Below are 24,941 nucleotides of genomic sequence, written 5' to 3' on the forward strand. Positions count from 1 at the left end.
CAAGAAGGATTGATTGATATCACAACTATACCTTACTGCCTGTCTTTCATTTACTTTCAGGCATTGGAGCGTCCCAACCGGGGACAGGTGAAAAAATTTCTGCTCTTTTTTCTTAATTCCAAACTGCTTAATAGGAATTTGCCTGTTCTTAGAGGGAACAGAAGTTCAGCTTCCAAACTAATTCTGCACTGCTGCCCTAAACAAGATGGGGGAATCTTTCAAGGCAACATATTACTGTTGGCCAAGAATTACAAGTTACCAATCTACGGTGCAAAGGAAGACCAAGATGACCAGTGATCTCACTGTGACAGCCTGGAATGCTGAGGACTGGGAGCAGTCTCATCTGTCAGAGGCATAACAAAACCGCTGACTCTGCAAGATTCACGCACTTCTTAGTTTCTCTGTAAGCTGTCTATTCTTGTAAAGAATTGTTTCAGAACAGTTGTGTAACCAGCAAACCGGGTATGTGGGATGTCAAGACTCCGCAGTCTCTGGGAGACCCAGCGGGCAGAGACAGGCAAGTCCCAGCCTAATAACTGGACACTCCGACAGATGTTCCACATGGGAGACTTTGGTACCTGTTCCTAGGTTTCACCTTTTACAAAGTCTTAATTACTTAAGCAGCTAGAAGAGATAAGACACAAAAAGAATAGATTTAAGAGAGCTTTGGACATAGTAAAAGGGGTGTGAAGTCAACATAAAGAAATGATCTCTCCTAATAGGAGAGAGTCAAATGGGCATCACAGTTCAGGGATTCAAAAGATTTTGACTTTTGCAAAATTTGTTATGACCCAGTGTGAAGGAAAGAAAGAAGCACCCAGAATACACAGAAAGAACCCTGACAGCAGGAGGTAACTGAACTGAATGCAGGAAAAAATAGATCTATGCTTTGTTTAAATGCTTTGTGTCTCAGTGGAAGAACTCACTTCAACCAAAATTTTGGCAAGAGACCCCCCCAGCTGAAATCTAATGAGTATAATCAAAGTTAACTGAAATATGAATCTTCACTTGTTCCCATAGCACTAATGAGCAACGAGCCTGAAATACAAGGAACCTGAATGCTAAGCTTTGCTCTGACAGTGATCCACTGATTTCCAGTTGGTAAAATTGAGATACTAAGGCTTTCTTCCACTTAAAAGGATATATGTATGAATGCAAGCTACTCAAAACCACTGTGATGAGCATCCAGCAAAGGGACATGAAAAAAAAGGACAGCTTCAATCATCCAAGCTCTTTAAAGAGAACAACAAGAATAAATATCAGTCTCATTTCTTCACATAACAACCATTCCCTACAGTGAAATAGGGAGACGATGCTGAAAAATGGACAATAAAGTAATTCAATTACAGATTTTAGTACAAAGAAAATACTTCAGGAATCAAAACTACAGCTCTGGAACAGAGCAATGTTGTGTGCAGACAGCAGTTGCAGGGAAGAAGTGATCAGGACTGGGCTCTGATGTTGAGCACAAAGGTGCAGCTATCTTCACAAAGGTAAACACACATTGCTGAGACTCCCTGGATTGGTAAGCAGGAGCTTATTTTGTCACACTGAATATAATTCAAGAGTGACCTCGATGCTTCACATCAGCACTATTTTACAAAGCTCCTACTTACAGTTCTTATTTGCTTTAGATTTAAATTACATTCTAGCAGGGTAATAAGGAAAGCAGAAAGAAATGTCATCAAAACGTATCTAGTTTAATTCTTTTACCCTTGCCATAAGAAGGGATTTAAATTATTCAATCAATGTGTTAATAATAATAATAATAATAATAATAAAGTACTTATAGCAGTGATATTTGGGAGTAAGCATATGTATCTCTAACTCAATTTGGACATTATTAATTTCAATATTCAAAAATGTTGATGATTCCTTAAGATACTGTGTTCTACCTAGCATCAGAATGCTGTTCTCAGTCTATGCTTGAAATCAGCCTGAATGTTGTCAGCTGGCGTTGCAGATATGAATGTAAGCAAGAATCTAGTCAGCATTTCTCAAATTACACTGATAGGGTATTTTTCAGCTTTTGGCTTAGGAAAATACTTGGGTTTGCCGTATATAAATACATCCCTTTTAAATGCATATGTTGATGAGTTGGGGTTTTTTTGGATGTTTTACTAACATCATAGAAGTAAGGTTCACATAAACAGTATCATCGTTAACTAAATTAAATTAATTAAATACACAAAGTATATTCTTGGACACATTTTTGTTGCATAGGGAGGAAAAATACATTCCTTCCTATGTATACAAAGCCCTCACTTTGTAGATTATAAAATACTATAAAAATCATTATACCTCACTTTCATCTGTCAGGACTAGTTATTTTTGTAGTTAAAAAAATATGCCTCGGGTGACTAACGTCACATGGGTTATTCTGAGATGAAGTGTGTGAAGTAGCATTGTTACAAAAGCCTTATGTTAATATCCACAAACATTTTGGTCCTTTTGTAAGCAGATAATGCTGCACTTAATGGAAGCGTTCCTGAAATTACTTGTCAAAAAGTTCTGTTTACAATAAAAAGATATAATTTCTTTCAGATATTGAATACTGCTTTATTGCACTGCTTATCAAGTGTATTTTTATTATTTGGCAATTCCACATAAGTCTTCAGTCTGTTTCTCACTAGAACTGTCTGAAAAACCTGCACTATATTGTGCAGCCTATGGACAACATAACACAGTGAATAGACAGAGATGATGTGCCTTGTCAGGTTTGTGATTACTATCATCATCTGACAACCAAAAAAAGTACTACTCTCTTTCGAGAGTTATTCCTAGAAACTTATTTCATACATTTTGTGTAATTATATTAGATTCTATTACTCGCTACCAAGAGAATACAAGGTACGTTAGAGTTATAAACCAGTTAACTGAATTCCTAGAGTCGATCATGCATTAACATTAAATTTACTGACAAACATGACCATAATCCATGTGACTGCCTCCAAAGGAAAGAGAAATTCTCAGCTAACTTCTGAACTCAATGACCTTGATGAGGGGATAATGGCCACCCTCAGCAAGTTTGCTGATGATACGAAGTTGGGAGGATTGGCTGACACGCCTGAAGGCTGTGTTGCCATTCAGCAAGACCTGGATAGGCTGGAGAGCTGGGCAGAAAAAAACCGGATGAGGTTTAACAAAAGCAAGTGTAGAGTCTTGCATCTGGGGAGGAATAATTCCATGCACCAGTACAGGCTGGGGGATGACCTGCTGGAGGGGAGCTCTGCGGAAAGGGACCTGGGTGTCCTGGTGGATGACAGGTTGGCCATGAGCCAGCAGTGTGCCCTTGTAGCCAAAAAGGCCAATGGCTTACTGGGGTGCATTAAAAAGAGCGTGGCCAGCAGGTCGAGGGAGGTGATCCTCCCCCTCTACTCTGCCCTGGTGAGGCCTCATCTGGAGTACTGCGTCCAGTTCTGGGCTCCCCAGTACAAAAAAGACAGGGATCTCTTGGAAAGAGTCCAGCGGAGGGCCACAAAGATGGTGAAGGGCCTGGAGCATCTCTCCTATGAGGAAAGGCTGAGTGAACTGGGTCTGTTCAGCCTTGGGAAGAGAAGACTGAGAGGGGACCTGATCCAAGTCTATAAATATCTAAGGTGTGGGGGGCAGAATGGCGAGGCCAGACTGTTTTCAGTGGTGAGTGGAGACAGGACAAGGGGAAACGGCTGGAAACTGCAGCATAGGAAGTTCCGCACAAACATGCCCAAGAACTTCTTTACAGTGAGGTGACGGAGCACTGGAACGGGCTGCCCAGGGAGGTGGTGGAGTCTCCTTCTCTGGAGATGTTCAAGACCTGCCTGGATGCCGACCCGTGCAACCTGCTGTAGGGAACCTGCTTTGGCAGGGGGGTTGGACTCGATGATCTCTGGAGGTCCCTTCCAACCCCTACAATTCTGTGATTCTGTGATTCTGTGTAACTCATGACTTGCATATTCTGCCCTTTGCTCTACCATGCTCGTTATTCGTGACTGTCAGCAATGGCTAACAGGTCTCATTAACATTTCAAATTGTAAAGTGAATTCATTATTTGTACTTTTTCCTACCAATGGCAATATTTTTCAGCTACAGGCAAGAAACATTTGTGTGCACATCCTAATACATTTCTCTAGAGCAAGTTCCAGATTTTAATGAAGAGCTTCCTGGAGGACAACATCAAATCCCACATACACAGTTCCCAGGCTGGATTTCCACTCCCAATTTATGTATTTTTCAGTCATTTCACTTGCAGTATTGTAAATGGCTAACTAGGATGTTGGGTAAAAGAAATCAAATTTCTGTTTTCTTAGGATCTGGCATCAGTGGAAACTCTCCCACTGCTCTTAAAAAGAACTTCAGCAACCAAAACAGCAGAAAAAGGTAAAGGCCTCAGGCAAAACGTCAATGCTACGGAACCAGTATCATAACCAGAACTGAGATGTCCAGGCACTGCTCATCTGACAGGAACTACAAAAATGTGCAGCACCACACTGAACTCTAAATGATTTCTGGATGAAATCTGCCCGTATTACAATACCTACTGTGCTAAGAAAACAACCTCGTGAGCTCTATGAACGCATTGCTTAACTTCTACAACAAGCAAGAATGAATAATTTCAGAGATGGGCTTTCCTCCACATTCTAATTTAGTTATATGACATTAAGTAATAGGGAAACCGGAACATAACGAGTTGTCCAAGTACTAAGAAATGGAAAATGCTTCGCTGATGTCAAATTCTCAGCTTTGCCCCTTTCTTATCCTGTCTGTATCTACAGCTGTGTGCCGTACGTCTCCTAACACTGCACAGATACCAGCTATAAGCAAAAAAAAAAAAAAAACAACTTCACAAACTGTAATGAAATCTCCATTATTGTACAGTGCATATTCTTCATCTTTTCTAATGAATTAAAGCTTAGGAAGAAGAAAAATGTATCTTTATCATATTTATGAAATGTTGGATTTTTTCTGCTTATTCATGAATTTACTAATGCCTCTACATATTCCTTGCTAAATAATAACTAAATTATTTATACTGCAGTTCCCAAGTCTGCAATGAGCTTCTTAACAGATTTGTTTCTCCGATATAAAAAAATGTTTCATGTCCAAGGTTTTTGTATTGTGTAAATGCTGATAGCACTCAGCACGTATTTACAGTCTCATCAGGACTGCTGTTATGGGCTATTTTCTTCAGCTAATGCCAGTATATCAAATTTCAGCCCTGGATCTCAGAACACTTTAAGAAGCTCATATCATTTATAATGTATTTCAGGCTGCAAAGATAAGGAAAGGAAGACTAAGTCATCTGATCACAGCAGTGATACAAAATAGGTAAAATGAAACCTTACAATAATCACCAAACATATGACAAACACTGTAATACAGAAAATATTTGCAGACAAAATATATAATGGCACATGAACTTTTAAATCTAGTAGTCTTCTTTCTTTTTGAATACAGATTTTCAAATTATTAGAACACAAAAGTGGGAATTTATGTATAATTATTTAAGAGTAGAGCTTGTACATGATCTTGAGGAGAAATTTAGGCTCATTTTCTCAGAACTTTATCATCGCTATGCAAAAAGAAAGGAAGAAAGAAAGGAGCGAAGTATACATTTACTTTCTTTGCCTGTAAAACTGCTTATCTGTATCTCTCTATCTTAGTCACTGAGCTGGAGGTGGGATTACTCTGATCTGACACACTTGAGCAGCAGAGTAAATGTTCAGAGCAGAAAAATACACCTCATCCTCTAATTAATTCTCTTTTCATCCCATTCTATGCTGGACCAGACCACCACAACATTTCAAAATACACAACAGTAATTAAGAAGCTGAAATCCCAATAAAAGATTCAAAGCTCCCAAACCAGGTTTCCTTTTGCAGTGCTCACGCACTGAGCAGCCATGAGAGACCTCTGGAGGTTCTGTATCAGCAATCCTTTTAGTCATCTTAACGGCCCTGCTGTGTCAATGACAGGCATTAGCTTCACAGTCCTATTTGCTTCGTTGCAGTTCTGCAGCCTTAGGTGCAGATCTAGGGCAACAGCCAGGATTTACTGCCCTCCTGTCCTACTGCACAGCCCAGATCAGCCTCGTGTCCCAATTCTCTTTGCTGCAAACACCTATTTCAAGGCCCACGCTGTTCTCATTTTTCCTCCTTTTCCTTGATACCTCCATTTTCTTCTCTGCTCTCCATTCTCACCGTTTTATCTCCTTTTCTTTACCAAGGTGCCAGAAAAAGCAAAGATGGATTCTGCTCCATGACTCCCCTCCTCAGGCTGGCAAAGACTTTGCAACTATTTTCTTATCCACATTTTGTCACAGTGTTGGACCACGCTGGCATCACTGTTAGGAAAAGCTCGCCAAGTCTTACAACCGAAATGGAAATTCATGGAAATTAATCCAGTGTGAACAAACTGATAGCAAACCAACACACAATTTTCCCATGCTATAAAGGCTCCATATTTCTCAGTTTCTGAATGCAATCCTAATTTAATTTCTTCTCTGAAACTGAATAGTTTGCTCGGTCAAATCTTATCCTGTAACATCTGAAGAAGAAAAAGTACAATCTTCTTAGCATATAGACATCTAACATCAGAGCTATCATCAGGTAAATCTGCTTTCCGAACAGCAGTGGTTAAAGACCAGCAGAAAAACAAAGAACATAGAAAAGACTAAGGATCAGACACAGAAATGTGTTCAGATAAAAGGTGGCCAATCTCAAAGACTTGAGTTATAGAGGACTCTGAGGCTCCAGTGGGACAGAACATAAAAAGCAGAGATGGAATTGCACCACGTTTTCACTGACTAGAGATTTTCCACATTCTAGATCTCCTTGGTAATACAGACAGCCTTCAAAAGTGCTCAACAAACTCAAGTTTCCGCACAGGCTTTGTAAAGGTACTAAGGAGCTTTCTTTGTGTTCTTAGCTTGCAGACGGATCCTGCAATTCACACTGTCTTAGGTTAGCACCCCTTCCCCTTCACACACGCTGCTGGTGCCAGTGTGAGTGACGTCAAACAACCCAGAACACTGCACAGTTTGTGCATGAAGAAGTTCAGAGTTGAATCAAGAAACTGGTTATGTGAAATCAAAGTCCCTGTAGATGTAAATATCTACAACTGCAAAAAAAATTCTGGGACAGAAAACTGGGAAGCTTGTTTAGTTTCAACATAGTATCTCATTGTCATTTTGATTGTAATATTAAAAATTCAGGAACTGGTGTCACGTTGTCTCAGCTTTATCATACTTCAGAGTTTGCTGACGCCAGAACACTGTTTTATTGTTTTGCAGTAGAACCATCTAGCTAAAAGCAAAACATTACCTACTTCCTTTTCCTCTATGATTTATTCAGACTGTGGCGTTTTGTTCCATGAGGAATGCTCAGCAAGGGAACGGAACGCGCCACATGAACGCTTTTCAACCGCATTACAACCCTACAATGTTTCATGCCACAAATCAAGTGTTGTGACACAGCCTCCTTTAGAAAGAAGAATGTGCATGACATGCTTTTTACTGCCTAGTCATATGTGTGATGCTGTTAAAAGATGTAAGCCTTACAACCTTCTTATCAGAGATATTTTAATTCTACACTCCAAATGTGCATGTGCTATCACTGAATCCACCATCAGCTTGAATTTTGCTGCCCTGAATGCCACTCTTCCACAAATATACTTCTCTTGCACTGCTGATTCTATATTTGTGATGACATTTTCCCTAAATATTCTCTATAATAAGAAACTGTCAAATAATTGTTGATATCAGAGAGCTCATATTTGTATAAATATAAATGAAACTCTTTCTCTAACACATAATATTGTTTTACTTGAAAATAAGACTAAAAACTCCAAATTTCAAACAGAGGTAAGATATAAGTTTTAAAAAAAAAAAAAAAAAAAAAAAAACAAACCCAAAAACTACCTTCTGGCCATAGATGTAATTAATAATGATGTGCAGATGATTTCCTGTGCAAATGTACAAAAGCTTCACTCAGCCACATCTTCACAGACTCTTATCATTTCTGTTAGCAAAGGTTTATAATACTATTAATTAATCTGACTTTTATATTCATTAAAAGGACACAGCTACATTTTTATTACATGCAACAAATTATTTCATTCCTAAAAAAAACACACAAAAAAACCAAAACAACAAAAACCAACAAGATTTTGAAATAAAAATTAGGAAAAAATAAGGACTTCCATTGATAGGGCAGAATACTTTCTCCCTTGTCTCTTATTTAAAGTTTGGCATGATTAAAAAAATCAAGCACAATGAACTCTAGGTTTTATGGGCACTTGCTTATCAGGTATTTAAATATTTTGCTACTGCTTACCAGTTGTTTGACTCGTGCCTGAGCCTGATATTATAATTTTCTGCCACATTCTATTTGATGTTGTTTTAATTGAGATGTCTTAAGAAATCTGAGTAAATAACCATGTAACGCTATTGAATCCAAGCTGCAAGCACTAATCTGTGTGAGACAGTGGCTGAGCACCTGCATTTGTTAAAGCAGATTCATTTGAAGGCATCTAGATTAACTAGATTCATTTTTGTAATTAAAATATAAATCCTCATTCCAACTGATGCTTATAAGTATTTTCCTATTAAATTCAAGGCATTCAAATATATTCTGAGCAGGTGAATTTAACAGAAAATAATTCAAAATCAATAAATTGCATAAACTCTTCAAATTAAAGAGAATGTGCTTATTCTTTACACTAGAATTGGACATATTCAGTTTTCTCTCCTGTCATTTCCTTGACTTCCATATAACCAATTCTACAGCTGCTCAGTTTTTGAACTGATTTCATGGCATCATCACCATCATAACCATATGAGAAGCTCAGCTGTAGTAAGCAATACTGTCCAACAGGCAAGGAGGAGAGGGCAAGGCAAGTAGTGCAGCCCCATCTGAAGTCCAGAGATCAAAGCCTACCCCTTCTCAGACAATCCGTCTGTGCAGTCCTGTATCAACTGCGCTGAGCAACGTAATCAACAATGAGAGCAAACTTTGTATGGCTCTTCATCCTCACTCTTCCATTTTTATCGGTATCATGGTCCTGAAGTCAAGAAACAACCAATATGAGTCCTTACATCTCTTTTCATTGCTTGTCCTTCTCTCCTGGAATAACAGTTAGTGCCTGTGAGAGTCCCTTAGCAGTTTCTGTTTTGCCCTGGAAATGTTACAGAATATGAAAGAAAAATACACTTGTCATTATTTAAATTTCATATTCCAGCCATTTAAATGTTTTCTGTTTCTTTTTCTGTGTTCTACATGTCAGTAACAATACGTGATGAATTACTGTTTTTCTGATAAAAGGAAATCTTTCATCAAAAACTTCACAAATGTCAATGAATTGTTCTGCTGCTGCAATAGTGAAAGCTCAGTAGTACCTTGGAACTTATTATTCCCATCTTTATATCCCTTGGAATTTATTATATCCCATAAAGGATATCATCTACAGATTCGAAGGGAGGCAAGCTGGATACACTGGATTAGATTTGATTATGCTAAATTTTGTTAGAAATACATCCACTTGCACTTTAACTCACTCTTTAACCAATCCTGTTTACCCTGGGCTGCCTCCAGTTCAGATTACCCCCAAAACTCACCCAGGACATTACCAGCACAGTCAGATGCAAAGTCCTATCCGTTTGCTTTTACAGCATGTGCCAGGAAGGCAAAAACAAGCCCCCAGCTGGAGCAGCATCACTGCACCTGTGTACAGTGTGAGCAGTAAACCTGCCCACTCTATTGGACTTAGGCACATACTAACAATTTTTAAAATAGGGCAGATTCCCACAGTTCAGAGCAGAGAGGAGGCCAGCACCTAATTGTGTATGCTCAGGTGCAAATTTGACGCATTTAGCATCTTGGTAATGATTCGTGCTAATCTGTGCTTTGAGACTTTGAGAAACTTTGAGACTTAGAAACTGTTCTTTTAAGCAAACTTGAAATACGTGGTGCTATATTTATTGGCATAGTCTCAATAAATACTTCTACATGAAAAGGCCTTACACAATATGTGAGTCTGAGTTTGTTGAGTATCCATGTTTACCCAAACTCTATCTTTTTTGCTCTGCTTCAATGACAGTGTAATCAGTTTAAGAAAGAGAACACCTTTGTGAAGCATTCTAACCCCTGCTCTTTCACATTCGATGTTACTTGGTGCATCACAAAAATGGTCTCAGGAAATACATCCACAATCAGCACAATTTACCTGCATCACCTCTGCCACCAAGAACTCAGCATTCACCCTAAGGTTATTGGCAGGAGAGAGGCTACACTGGTCACCCCTGAGAAAAGCCAGTTTATCCACTAGCAGAAAACCACCCACCATAATCAAACCACACAGACCGTACTCAAAGCATGTGTCTCCCTCTCAAACTGTGCCTGTTGTTGAGAAAATAAATATGAAAGAACACAAATTATTCTCCAGTCCACAGGAAAAACACTTCTTGTCTGCTCGCAGTCTTTCACAAATGAATTAGTTGAGAAGTGGACAATAATATGTAGTTCTTCTGTTTTCTTTCTTTGATACTTGGCTTTCAGTCACCGTATCATTCTTATTTTTCCTCTTTTAAGAATCTTCTGAATATATTAAGTCAAAATATTACAGCGTTTACATTTGCATGCAGTAGAAATATGATATTGAACTCCAAACAGTTACAAATTAAATACTAAGCAGACTTCTAATTTTTAAGTATATAATGAATGTTTAATGAATAATTTATTGAATATAACTTTAGCAACCATATTTTCTCATCATATAAATTCTGCAATATTTCCCCTCACTGACTTTCAATTCTCCAAGCATATTTTTCTAATAAAATGAATGGTTAAATCATAGCATCATGTAGCATATTCTAGTCAGTGGAATAATAATGATAGCTATAACCATTGTCCTCTGATTTCTCAGACTCTCATTATAAATGGTAAGAAATAACCTAAATGCAATAAATTGAAACAAAGAGAGAGAGAGAGAGAGGGAAGGAAGAGAGGGAGGAGGAGAGGGAGGAGAGGAGAGGAGAGAGGGAGGGAGGGAGGGAGGGAGGGAAAAAAAGCAAAAAAAGAAAGAGAGAAACCCTTAGCATACTATTTTCTGTAGATCTTTTTCCTATATTAATTTTAGCTATTTTTTATAGTTTTCTTAAAATAATACTGATCCATTTGCAGGTTTGCTAACTCAGAGCATCTAAATGACTCCATCAAAAACTTCAAGCAAATCATCCACCTGATACGCAACAATAAACCCAGCACATTTTCAAATGGAAATGTTATTCTTTAATGGGAACACATTATTATTTCTCTACGCATGTCGTCACATAATCAAAATTCAGAACATACTTTAAAAGCTGTAAATGACACCCAGCTGAACTCCAGGGCAGAATATTTAGGAGACTGTCAAGGGCTCAGACTAAGAATATTTTATGTGTTGAATCAGCTTGAGTCCTCACAGTGAAGGAGTACCCAGATTGTTAATAAAGTTTTGGCATTTGGAGCAACATTAGGAGCACAGATTACGTATTGGTATGAGTGTTGCTCCCTGCTTTGGGTCCCACACAGTCTCAGGCAAATGTAGTAATGTACAGTTTATGATTAACCCTGCTGGCTTACCAGGTTTAGAATGCATAAAATTAAACCTTCATCCAGGCTGAAATTATAAAACACATGTAAGGTGAGATAAATATCTGGAATCTAAATTCTCAGCTTAAATGTCAACAGCAATCTCCTACTGAAATGAACTACTAAGACACATCACAGATTCTCATCTCTCCTCCACACAAGCGCTGGATACCTTTCAAGAAACACCCTTTGATCAAACACAAGGTGCTCTTTTGTCATACAAGTTACTGAGCTCACTAACAAATTAGCAGCATGGCACTGAATGGACTGTGATAAATAGCCGGACCTATTAGCTGCTGTAATGGTAATTACTCATTTTAAGTTCCACAAAACTATAAAAATGGTTCAGAAAAAAAAGCAGCAGACATATCACACAAGTACTAAAGCACAGCTTTTCTGCTCAATAAAAGCATTGACAGTTGACCAAGTTAAACTCTAGGCAGCAACATATTATTCTTATTGCAACACTAACTAAAAGCAGCAGTCAAGGATTAAGGCTCTCCTGGGTACATCTCAGCCTCTAATATGGAAGTGCAGCTACTATTTTATGCTAATGTTTTCATCATAAATAGTTTGCAAGTGCATGATCTGGTAGGGCTGTACAGTTCAGCAAACTCTTTTTTTTTTTTTTTTTTTTTTTTTTTAAGAAGGAACATAATAGCCAAAGCATTTGTTGGATTTTGCTACATAATATCAAATTTAAACCTCTAATAGGTGGCCCAGATCCGGGTGCTGAGAAAGGGCCACAGTGCACTTCTAAGCCATCAGAGCAGGCTAAGTTAGCCAGTGATGAGTTGGCCAGCATGAGGAAGCATAGGGCTAGCACAGGCCTGAAAACATCTGTTCTAGTTTCCATAGTAATAAATAGTAGGCATTACTTTCTGAGCAACCTACATATATAACTTCAATAGTATATTAAATAAAGAGACATGATGAGTAAATATCTAGAGATAAATATGTAGCTGAAGCCTGGAAAGCAGAGGAAAATAAAAATTCATAAATTTGTCTTCCACAATTTAGATGAATTCCCTTGTGTCGTTGATTATTATACAACCTATTTCATAATTATTTACAATCCATCTTGACAAATATGATTAGAAAAGATTTGCAAACTGTACTAAATGTTCTCATACAAAGATAAATCTTCAATAACATCCATTATTGCAACAGCAGAATTATCAAAGGGACATTAAAGACATAATGTCCAACTAGAAGAATTTAAAGCAAAACAAATACTCTTAAAACTGTACATAGCAGCAAAATGATGACTGATGAAATACAATAAGAAGCAAAAAGATATAAAGATCTATTTCACAGAAACCAGTAGCTGAAATTCTGCTTTGGTAGCTTGCTGATCCCATTCCTATAATGCAGTTAACAATGAGTAGAAAAGACAGTTTCTATAGGATCTTTTCATAAAATGGTTTGGGATGGAGGTGACCTTTAAAAAACATCCAGTTTCAACCACTCACCATGGGCAGGGCTGCCACCCACCAGCTCAGGCTGCCCAGGACTCACCCAACCTGTTCTTGAATGCCTCCAGGGATGGGGCATCCACAGCTTCTCTTGGCAGCTTGTGCCAGTGCCTCACCATCCTGATTAAAAATTCTCCCCTAATATCTAACCGAAATCTCCTTTTAGTTTGAAATCATTTGTCCTTGTCCTATCACTATGTGATCATGCAAAAAGTCAGTCTCCCTCCTGTTCATAAGCTCCCTTTAAGTGCTGGAAGCCAAAATAAGGTCTCTTCAGAGCTTTCTCTTTTCCAGACTGAACACGCCCAACTCTCAGCTTTTCTTGGTAAGAGCTCACAAGAGCAGAGCAAAAGGGGGCAATCTCCTCCATCTCCTTACTGCCGCCCCTCTGTTGATGCAGTCCATACAGCCTTCCAGACTTTATATGGCTTGTTATTGCTAAAAAACCATGTAACAATAATTACAGACTCACACAATGGCTTGAGATAGAAAGGACCTCAATGATCTTAAATTCCACATCCACTAGTAATGCTGCTTAGTGCATTTAGAATCTAGAAGCCTGGACTAAGAGTTCATTCAAAAAGCAATATTTAAACAAATCAAAGTAAGTCAGGATAATGAGCTTAGGTCAATTTTTAAAGTATTATCTGAACAATATTTAACATATAATTCTTCCCTATCGGTGTAAGAAATAGCTCAGTTTAACCAGAAGTCTGTGATCATCTGTTCCATAAGGAATTATATATTTATTCATAACTTTGGCAGAAGAAGATGCTTTTTGACAGAGTATTATACTATTTTTTTCCAATATGTGAAGTATTTAACACAGAGTGCTTACTCAAATCTCTTCAGTTATTTGTTTTAACTGCTGAAAACACAGAATCATATTTTAGCTTGTCAGGAAGGACCTACCATCATTTGTGCAGTCTGAAAACCAAAGTATTTTAGAGAAATTGGGCAAGTAGGATGAAAGAGCTCAAGAAGACCTGGTTTTACATACTTGCAGAGTAACGCTATACACTAATTTTAACAAAACAGGTAGCACCTCTGTTTACTTATATTTGTTCCCTTTAGATGTTAAAACTTTGTGGTGTGAATAATAACAACTAAATAAATAAATAAATAAATAAATAAATGGAACACAGGGAAAAGACCAAGAAAGACAGACACAATCACGAGACCAAGCAGGCCACAGCTCAGAAATGGCAGATAACCAGCACTTCCAGCCCCAGCTCCTCGGTCCCAACAGTCCTGCAGCCCTGCACACCACCACCTCCTCTCTCACCCAGCAGCTCCTGAGGACAACTTCTTCCTCCATCTCCTCTCTTGCAGAACTCTTGTTCCAATTTAGTGGTTTTCCTCCCAAAATTAGCTTTGGTCCACCTTGTGAACAATCTGTTTTTCCTTCCCAGGCTCAGCAGGATGCAGAAAGTATGTCAAGGATACAAAATATATATAGACTTTTTTTGGGGCTCCTACACTGCCTCAGTCCAGAGCACTTACAGGAAAATCTGAGTCTTTGACATCCTGGAAGAAAACTAGTTTGTAGCTCCTTAGGAAAGGTTCCTTTATATTGAGAACCTTCAGCAACTTCAGCCTGGACACAGATATCACTGACCGAACACTAACAGTTCTCTCCTAAGACTGTGTGAATTGATTTTTTCCAAAGATTAATAATACAGCCAATTGTGTGCCAATTTTCAAAGAGACAAAACGCACCCTCCTGAAATGGAGATGATACACCACTGCAAATTGATGGTTTAACTATTTTAACATAGAAAAAAATACGACATTTTCCTTCAGACTCACTCTTCAAAATGGTTGAATTACTTTTTCTGCAATTCAGAACAGAGGCCTGCAGTAAAAATCCTGCAAGGAGAACTGCAACAGCACCTCTCCCTGTAATAAAAATTGCAAACGAAACAGCCACGGAGTATGAAATCTGAGGCAGTCTTAATGGAAGGCTGTGCTACAAACTGTTTGTCGGTTCCTTTTACAGACTGTCCAGGTGACCTTTAACTGTTAATTAGTAATTAAGTTATTTAATTACATGTGACTTTCACAGTACTTCTTCCAGCACGTCATTACTGTTGTCAGTAAAAAGAACCATCCAACTTCGGGCTCACTCAGCTCTGTACAGTTCTCAGTGATATCTGCAAGAGGAGCTGAAGGTCACTGCCTCCACAGGGCGATGGCATTTCACACTCGCGTGACACAAATGCAAATGGCTTCAGGAGGGAGTGCTCTTTGCCTACGGCCTCTGCCCAGATATTTAAAAAGAATGAGACTGCTGACTAAACACTCCGTGCTCTCATTGAATTTCCTAAGTGCACTGGGACTTCAGTGCATCTGAAAATTGCAGCTTTTATCTTCCACTGCAGTACCTCTTGTCCAGTCACCTGATCTGCAAAGCCAGTACCAGGAAAGTGGTAATGGAAATGCTGGCAAATCAGAATGGGAATGTTTTACACCCACTTCTCAGTCACTCTGTACAGCTAAAAAGCTAGTAGAGCAACAGGAAATCAGGCTTAGAGAATGCTTAATGGGAATAATGTTCAGAAAGTAATGCCTCCTGTTTATTTGTATGGAAACTACAAGAGATACAAAGAGCACAATAACATTACTTAATAGCATAAATTATCAGCTACAAAACACTGTTTTTCAACACCATCACCACTATTAGCTGTGCATTTTCACTAGCAGTGAACAAGAGCCTGCATGCTGCACACATAACATCCTTACATTAGGAGCTGCAGTCAGACACCTATGAAGATTTCAGCTCCCGAGTAGGCTCAGCTTTTGTAAAGTATAATGGTGGTGGATCTCAGTCAACTGATTATCAGGACCTGAAAACAAGGAGCTTTGAGCCTTGTATTTTCTAGACTGAAGAGACAACAAGAGCCTGATAAATTGACTATTAGTCTGAAGTTAAATTCCAACTCTGTTGGCCTTCATCAGTTCAAATTTTCCAAGAACAAACTCTGTTTCTTCACTCATCATTAAAGTAGCTGTTTTAAAAAGTTGCTTTTGGTTGTAATACTCTTAAAACACGTACTGAAATCACAGGACAAAAATAGAACAGTACAATTCTCAAAGAAGCTCAGCTTTTAGAAACTCTCCCTATCACCAGATTTTCAAAAGTGAGCTTTAAAAAATGTTTAAAGCCAAATTATAATGCAAGGTAAATTATATATATTCCAATCCAAGGTATGAGTACTGACTGGGAGAAGAACTCACTGAGAGCAGTCCTGAGGAGAAGGACTTCAGAGTTCCAGTGGATGAAGTGGACATGAGCCTGCAATGTGTGCGTGCAGTCAGGAACATTAACAGTATGCTGGGTTGCAACAAAAGAGGGGTGGCAAGCAGGGAGAGGGAGGTGATCACCCTCCTCAGTTCTGCCCTTGTGAAGCCTCATCTGCAGTACTGTGCATTACCTGTGTGCTGCAGTACTGCAGTACCTGCAGTCCCCAGCACAGGAGGATTGCAGAGCTGTTGGAGCGGGTCCAGAAGAGGGCCACAAAAATGATCAAAGGACTGGAGCACCTCTTCTGTGAAGATAGGTTGAGGGAGTTAGGTTTGTTTAGCTTGAGAAAAGAAGGCCCTGGGGAAACCTCACTGCATCCAGTACTTGAGGGGAGCTTACAAGCAGAAGGCACAGTGACTTTTTACATGGTCTGATAGTGACCAGGACAAGGGGAATGGCTTTAAACTAAAAGAGGGGAGATGGAGGTTAGATGTTAAAGGGCAGTTTTTTACAAAGGGAGCAGTAAGGCACTGGCACAGGCTGACAGAGAAGCTGTGGATGTGGCATCCCTGCAGGTGTCGAAGGCTGCACTGGATGAGGCCCTGAGCTGTTGGGCAGGAGGTTGGAACCAGATGATCTTTAGGGTCACCTCCAATCAAAGCTATTCTATGATTCCATGACTCCATAATACACAGAAGAAATATTAAAGTCCTTACAAACTGTGAAATCCGTGAAGATACTGCATACGGTCACTTCTCAGATAAGGTACCACGTAACATATAGTCATCCCAGACAGGTTATCACAAGCCAAGCCTCTCCTTTTTACATATATAAATATGGCCTATCAATATTTGTAGCAGAAAATAGGGAGATTTGTGGTGAAAACTTTCATTAGATCCTTGTTTAGATTATGTAACTAATGTCCATATATTTCCATTTTCCAAGTAAGCAGATTATATAACTGTGGGCCTAAAAGATGATCATAATCTAAATGATCAGAAAAGCAAATAAAAACACTGAAACTATTTCTTAAGGAATGTAATTATCGTTTCTCCACAATATCATTCTCTGAGTGCACTTCCTTAGCAATTCCTACCTCCGGTCTGGTCTGAACTTCATTTGTGACACAAGCATTTTTAATATAATGATTCAGTCAGTTCCTTTATCTTTACAAATCTCAAAGGAATATCTTACTACGGAGAATACTTAGAGAATAAGCCTGCATGAACAGAGGCTAGCAAATTCAGTTTCGTATTTAAATAGATGAGACATAAATGCAAGCATTTTTATAGTAGAAGCTGATACATTTTGTTGGAAATGTTTCCAGAAATAAATTATGAATGATAATTTTTTCATGCTTTCACATTTCAAAGCCACACAAAGAACCTTTATAATGAAAAAATGATGATTTATAGCCAAGAAAGAACAATACTGAGCTAAACATTATTCCTGACTTTCATTTTCTCTGTGCAACAATCTTCAACATTTCCATGACAGACAGGGTTAGTTCAGTGGGGGAAAGTGTAAAATGCTAGCGCATATGAAGTTTGAATCTCTGAAGAGATGTAGGTACTTTGTATTCCATGGCAGAATACAGTTTGCAATGCAGCTTTACCATAGGACCTCTTAGCACTGATTTGATACACTGCAACGAGCCAAATCTCTTCAATTAGTTTTATTTAACTTTTTCACTTTTTCCTTAATTAACAAAAAAGTTGTTACATCAAGGTTTTTCCATCCTGCCCCTAAAAGCAGGGTTTCAATATGAAATCAGTGTACTATAATGAAAGAAACACATTACTGATCCTTTGACATTAACGGAAGACTTGAAAACCTTCAAAATGCAATTGTGGGGCTTAAAATATGTTTATGCATACCAGTTTTGGAATGAGTGAGTTGGAAAATGCACAGATAGGGCGATATTCAGATCCTCAATCAGTATTTAGCATCCTAACCAGGTGTCCTGAGTTCCAAAGAAGCAGGCACTGGTGGGCAGTGAGGACACACAGCTTTTTGGACCCTGTTCAGGACTCAGGCTGAGGTACAGGGGCACATTTCTGTATGGCCCTGACAGGGCTCTGCCCCAGGCTTCCTGCTCATCCCTCACACCTGAGCTGGGCCCAGCTCTGGTGTTATACAGCTGCCCCTCAGCGGCTGTAAGTGAAATTACTGCCAGACTCACTGTCAGGGACAGAACAAAGTGCTACTTAACCAAGATGCCCGCAGGCAGACAGCTTGGACGCAGCCCATCCACCTGCAGCCTCCTCTTCCTTTTCTCTGCTTCTTCCCATATGATTTACTCTGTCCTTAATGAAAGGAAAAGATCCTTACATTTTTAAATAAAGTATTAAAAAAAAAAAAAAAAAAAATCACGCTGTATTACTGTTAGAATACTCCCAACTAATTATTTTGTAAAATTAATTAAATACAATTATTTGACAATGGTCCTTTATGTTTCTGATATCTAATTGGGGCGGCAGCAAAATTACTTGCAAAATCAACTTAAATACTTCATAGGAAAGTACTCGCTGAATTTAAAATGATGCTGAGTTAAACCCAGGGATTAGATCTGTGACAGAAAGGTTTGAGCTCTTTGTTTTACTACAAGAATCATGATTTCAACCACCTTTTAAGAAAATCATGACTTGAAAAAAGCAAGCTGCATGTAATATGGAGATACACCACCACTGTTTCTGCTGTTGCTGATCCTTTTTGTCAGAAGCCCTCTGTGAAAAACTACAAATGCTACAACATACAGCTTAACGTCCAGAGAACTCAGAAGAGAAATTCCTTGGCGCGATTCTATCCTGCCGTGGCACTGTAAAGAATTAAGTGTCATACACAGTATCCAGTGGTACTCAGTTGAGCTAAACTCTGCCAAAGCGCTATGAGTTAAAAGCTTCTATAGCTGATGGAAGACTCAGACCACAGGACCTGGGTTTTTGACTTTGTTTAACACAAGTACAAGTGAGAGAACCCAGTTGGACAAGAGAAGAACTACCTCCACAGGAGGCTTAGCATTTCTGAGCATCAACCTGATCCCAGGCGTATCTGCACAGTAATTTATTTCATTACTACTTACAGCAAAATGTCAGCGAATATTTACTAAGTTTGTTCAGCACATATACCAGCTGTCAAGATGTGAAAGGATAGCTGGGAATTATTTTTAAACTAAAACACTACTGAATTCAGTTTTCTACTGAATTTTGAAGAAAAAAAAAAAACAAAGAAAGCCATGTATAGAAAGTCGTAATGCTTCTAATGGTAGTTCAATACTGTTAGCCCAGAAGATTCAATGGCTTATACTTTTAATTGGAAAAAAAATAATCCTTTAGAACAAGAAAGTTGAACATTTCCAGGACAAAATCTATGCTAGTGATAAAAAGTACTGACTTAAACTGAAAATAAGTTCCAATGATAGAAATTTCCCTAAAATTTTAAAATATTAAAAATTATGTTGTGCTATTAATAATCAGCCTAAACTCTTCTGGAAGTACAAGTAACTACCAGTAAGGCACGAGGATACTTAAACAACAGCTCCTAGTTACTTCATTACATCATATCAGGAAAGAATTAACCTGATGCCTGAACAGCACTTTTGCTACAGCTGTTCTTCCAGAGAAGTCCCAGAGTAAAAGAAAACATGAATAAAGAATTAGTTTTAATGGTTTGTGTACACTTGGGTACAGAAGGCTCCATTTGTAATTTAGTCAAGGCTTTAATCAATAAAGCTGAGTATTACAGTTTTTGTTGAAATTGAAGTACTATAAAATTATTCACGTTCATTTACTTACAAGAAAATCTGTCTTCTCCAACTCCTACATGAAAATATTTTTCTTCCAAATTTCAACAAATCCTTATCTATCCTTAGATTCTAATATGTCACAATTAGTTTCATACTATTTTTTAGCAGCACTATATACAATAAAACATTCAATATCATTTTTTAATCAAGAAATTTCAAATTGCTAATATTTACCATCATTTTGCTAGCCATCAATTAGTGTTACCCTGCATAAGTTTCCCAGCTTGCTTAAGGAAAAAGTGCGAAGTGTACCTGCTTGAAAGCTTCTGAAAGCAGTGGGGAAGGAGTGACTAAGGATGGGAATATGCAGTCAGGAATTGGGAAAAGGCTGAGTGTCTGAGAAGGGCATTATTGACTTCTGCCAGGGTTAAGTAACTGCAAATTTGAAATGTTACATAGTAAATCCCTACAGATGCCACAGAAAATCACACCACTTCCCTTTATCTCCTATGTAACATACAAGCACCTATGTAGGAGGTTTGGAAAAATACAACAAAGAATCTCATTACTATTAGAAATATCCATGGTCTTAAACTTCTGTATTTTAAAATATTGAGATACTTGTCATTCCATGTAAGTACTTTAAAAGCAGTGACAGCTTTATTGCTCAAGAACACATATGGGGAGAAGTGTAATATTTCTTATCCTTGCAGCTGAAATAGAGCCCTGTGTTCAGAGAAGAAGGCTGGAAGAAAATAGAGAGTTCTGAATTTCCAGTCAAACTCTTTACATATTTAAAAATGTGTTTTCCTTACAGAAGATGTAGGTCTTCATGAAAGAGGACTTCTTTACAAATGCAAAACACATTCTCTTGCATTATAATATTACGAAAAATAATACAAAGAAATGCAGCAATAGCCTAAAATCTCGGTTTTAATACAACATGTCAAATTTTGCAGTATCTTATTTTTCGTATGGCCACTCCAAATGTAATATTTTGAAAGCTCAAATATCTCCATGCTGAAACAGAGTGGAATTGCAAAGTCTCTTGTTCTGTTTTTATAACAAGCACTGCACCTCAGCCCTGAAATTTTGCCTTCCAGTATAATACCCACGTGTTCCATGGAAGTTAGACTTTCAGGAACTCTCTAACCTGAATGAAGCAGAGTTTAGAAACAATGACCTCTTTCTGATCTAATTTTGCTCAGCGTAACTTCAAAGCTGTTGGAGATGCAAGAAACTGGCACAAGTAGGATTGAAACCAGGTCCTCTACCTCTTAGACTTTAGACATGAGAGCTCTGTGACACTTTCCCACTTGTTTGGCACCTCTGCTTACGTAAGCCACACACTGTTCTTGCAGCAGTACACGGAAAGCATGCTCTACTGCACTTCTTACTTCGGGACAAGAGCATATTGCTTCCAAACAGACTTCATTCTCTGTCAAAAACTGAACTCTTTTAGACTGAATTTAGTTTTGCAATAAACAAGAAGGTCATGCAATCTGCTCCAGAAGTAAGGACATTTTAAATGTCTGTAATGAAAATATGCTTATAAAAATTTATATTTTGTAAAAGAGCACAACACAGTCAAGTTATATGTTTTCAATGCACTAAGAGGCATCTCACAGGCCAGATTAAGTTTTCGAAAATTAAGGAAAAAGTTTCCTTAAGGAAGACAACTAGTGAAATGAGATCAGACCCAAATACTTCAACTCTCAGGGATTCACTATTACTGGATGATCTTCTCAGAGCTCTTTACCCAGCAGCTGATCTCTGTGGACTTGTGAAATGAAATGGCTATCTTCGTTTCCTATGTCTCCATCATATGTATCAATCCTTTCCCTTTTAGAGATGATAAGCTTAAAAAGGAAAAAACTGTATCCCTCTTACAGGTTTATAACTATAATTCTCTCCTACATTCCAGCATAATTTGCAATTCTCAAACTGCTTTCTCAAAACCAATGTCAGGACCTTGGAAAAGCTCAGATGTAGCTCGCTTAACAGCTGGTCTTGCTGCTCAGGCTCAAACTGCTCCTCACAGCTGAACAGTTGTTAATATTTATTTGAGGGTCTGCGAAAAGATATGCACTCCATAAAGAAAGAAATGGAGAAGAAATTATTCTCTCCCTTTAAAGAACTCTTAATGAGCTATACATCAGAGATCTCATTCTGACACTGCCATCCTTTGCGACTCCAAGGCCAAGTGTTTTGTGGTTGGCACTTTCTCTCTGGCCAAAGAGAGCGTGTATGGCTGGGAAGGACACTGGGAAATCCTCAGGGCTGAGAATGTCAGTAGGGCAGAAACAGAGTGATCTTAGGGGGAGAAGCCCACTCTTACAGCAGTAGGTGTTTAAAATAATTAAATGCCATCATATCAGTTAAGGAAGTACTATATTGTAATACAAGGGAGTAATATATTGTAACACAAGGGAGACCAATGTGTTTTTTGGTGTTGGTTGTGGGGGTTTTTTGTGATATTCAGGAAGAAATCACTTACACGGACTGTGTGTGCAGGCTGCTTAACATGGTAACAAAAACTACGAAAACAAGGAGGTAGGACTTTGCAGGCCTACCTACAGCAATTACAAAATCTTCCTGCTAGCAGACCTCTCCTTCCCACATCTAGCAGAAGCCACAATTTCCCAAATCCACTCACACAAACACTTTTCTGGTGCTTCTGCTTCAGAATGAGGAGTGGGAGAGACACATGGATGGGGCTGAGGTTGCTGTCTGATGCCGTGAGCAAAGCTGAAGCTGGGCCTGGCTCTTGGTTCAGCTATGACTGCTGGGCCAGCTGCTGCTCGTGCATGGCATATTATCTTTGGATTGGTAGGAAATCATTTCAATTAATCACACATTTTCTTTCTGACAGGGAAGTAACGCCTATATCACAAATCCTATAATGCACTAAAACCCAAAGGCACCATAGACTTACAGCAAAAAAGGAACCTCCATTGATACAAATCAACTCACTCACTTCAAATTTCTTTAAAAATTACACATATTTCTTTTTAGGATCAGATGCTCTTTAAATTACAGCAGCCAACATGAAACTAGCATAACTAGAGCAATGATGCACAACTTAATACAAGAGAAATGTGGTCATGTGCCTACATTTAATCCAGATCAAATTTGCATTCATGTGTGATTCGGGAGTACACAAATCTGGTACTAATGGAAATTAGTATTACATGAAACCATGGCCCTACAGATAGCCCAACTTTTGATACTGTATTGATGTAATTAACAGATCTTTCAATAGGCAAGTATTTTCTTTAAATATATCCAAATACTTCTAGTAGCTGGGATGTTCTTTTCCATGTAAATAAAAAGTTAGAAAAACTCAACTCCATCACAACAAACTTAAGTCATATACAAAGGGCTGTAAATGTGTGCTTGCAACCAATTCTAATATGTAAAACAAACACAATGGACTGGAACTCGAACCTCATTCCATATATATAAACTAGTAAAAATTAAGAAATCTTACCTTTTTCACTAACGCTTTCACTTTCAATCTCCACATCATCACAACTCGTGTACTCTGGAGTAGATGCCAATTCTTCTTCTGAGCTACTTAATGAAACCTGGCGCATTTTACCTCCCTTTTTTGTTTTATGCGGCTTTGGTGGTGGAGGTCTGACAGATTCAGACTGGTCTGAGCTGAGTGAATCATTCCTTAACATGGTCTCCATCTTTTCACGTTTCGTTTTCCGCACAGCAGAATTGGGATCCAAATGGTGTTGTTTCCTTAATGAATCAGAGCGCCTCATGTCCGGTCTTTCCAAAGGAATTGGACTCCTCCTAGGTGTAGGAGGGCTATGATTTGTGGTCCTCTGACGATTGGGACTTGGTCCCTGAGCCTCTCGAGTTCTTTCCATAGAGTATGAACGCTGATTTTCCATGGCAGCTCTGCGCTCAGACACCGATCTTTGCCTTGAGGGTCGTTCCATCCTCAGCATAGATATCCGGGAATCTTCCAACTCAGTATTTGCCAATGAGACATCGCTATGTCTCCGTTCATGACGTGCTCGGGACACTTCGGCATGGATGCGCATTTGTTCCTCATATGGTTGTGGCTTGACTGGATAACGAGCCAAGTTAGGATCACTTCTGTATCGTGCCTGATATTCCTCTTCTCTCCTCTGCCTTTCATATTCCTCCCTGTTCTGTGCATCCTCCTCTTCTACCGGATACTCCTTGGAACGCCTGCGACTCCTCCTGTTGGAATCTCTATAATCACCCAGTTCAGGCTCTTCGTATAACTGAGGGCCACGCTGTGACCGCCTATCGGAATAATCTGATGGTGACCTGGGCATTGCACTGTCTGATGTTGCATACTGTGAATATTCGTCTCTCTCTTCCCTCTGGTCGTATCTTCTGTTCTGCTCTCTTGATATTGATGGGCTTCTTTTCCTAAACAATCATGACAAGAAATAAGAAAAAGAATTTTGTTAATATTTCCCGTAGCACAGATATACATTTAATGCCAACTAAATGATACAAAGATGGGCTAATGGGGAAAAAATCCATTCATTGCATTTGTTCATGAATGTGCTCACACAATTCCTGTACTAAAATAAAGACCACATGTTTATGGTGTATAACTAAAATAAAAAACAGCTTTATAGGAGAAATGTTTATACAACACCATAAAATAAAGAATACAAATACTTTATTTTGCAATTGTAACTGATTTACAAGTACCAAGATTCTATAAGCTTTTGTACTCTTTTTCCAGCGATACAATCTGACCATGTAATTTTGTTTCATAGGATTGTATCGTCATGACAGAAATTAAGGCTGTGTGTCTCACTACATTAGCTTGATGTTTTAGCTTCCATTATTGCTTAAAAATATACATTTCATTT

General features: G+C 38.5%; 1 protein-coding gene across 21 annotated transcripts in view; it reads right to left on the reverse strand.

The window, feature by feature from the left end:
* RIMS2 (regulating synaptic membrane exocytosis 2) overlaps window positions 1–24,941 on the reverse strand; it is a gene marked incomplete at both ends in the record, with an annotated part of 434,834 nt that overhangs the window by 214,394 nt on the left and 195,499 nt on the right. For all 21 annotated transcript variants that reach the window (XM_079533467.1, XM_079533463.1, XM_079533461.1 and 18 more), the window contains one exon: window positions 23,561–24,486. In XM_079533467.1, the coding sequence (XP_079389593.1) occupies window positions 23,561–24,486 (926 nt within the window). The remainder of the gene's footprint in view (window positions 1–23,560; window positions 24,487–24,941) is intronic.

The sequence above is a fragment of the Tetrao urogallus genome, assembly GCF_951394365.1.
Source record: "Tetrao urogallus genome assembly, chromosome: 3".
NCBI classification, from domain to species: Eukaryota; Metazoa; Chordata; class Aves; order Galliformes; family Phasianidae; genus Tetrao; species Tetrao urogallus.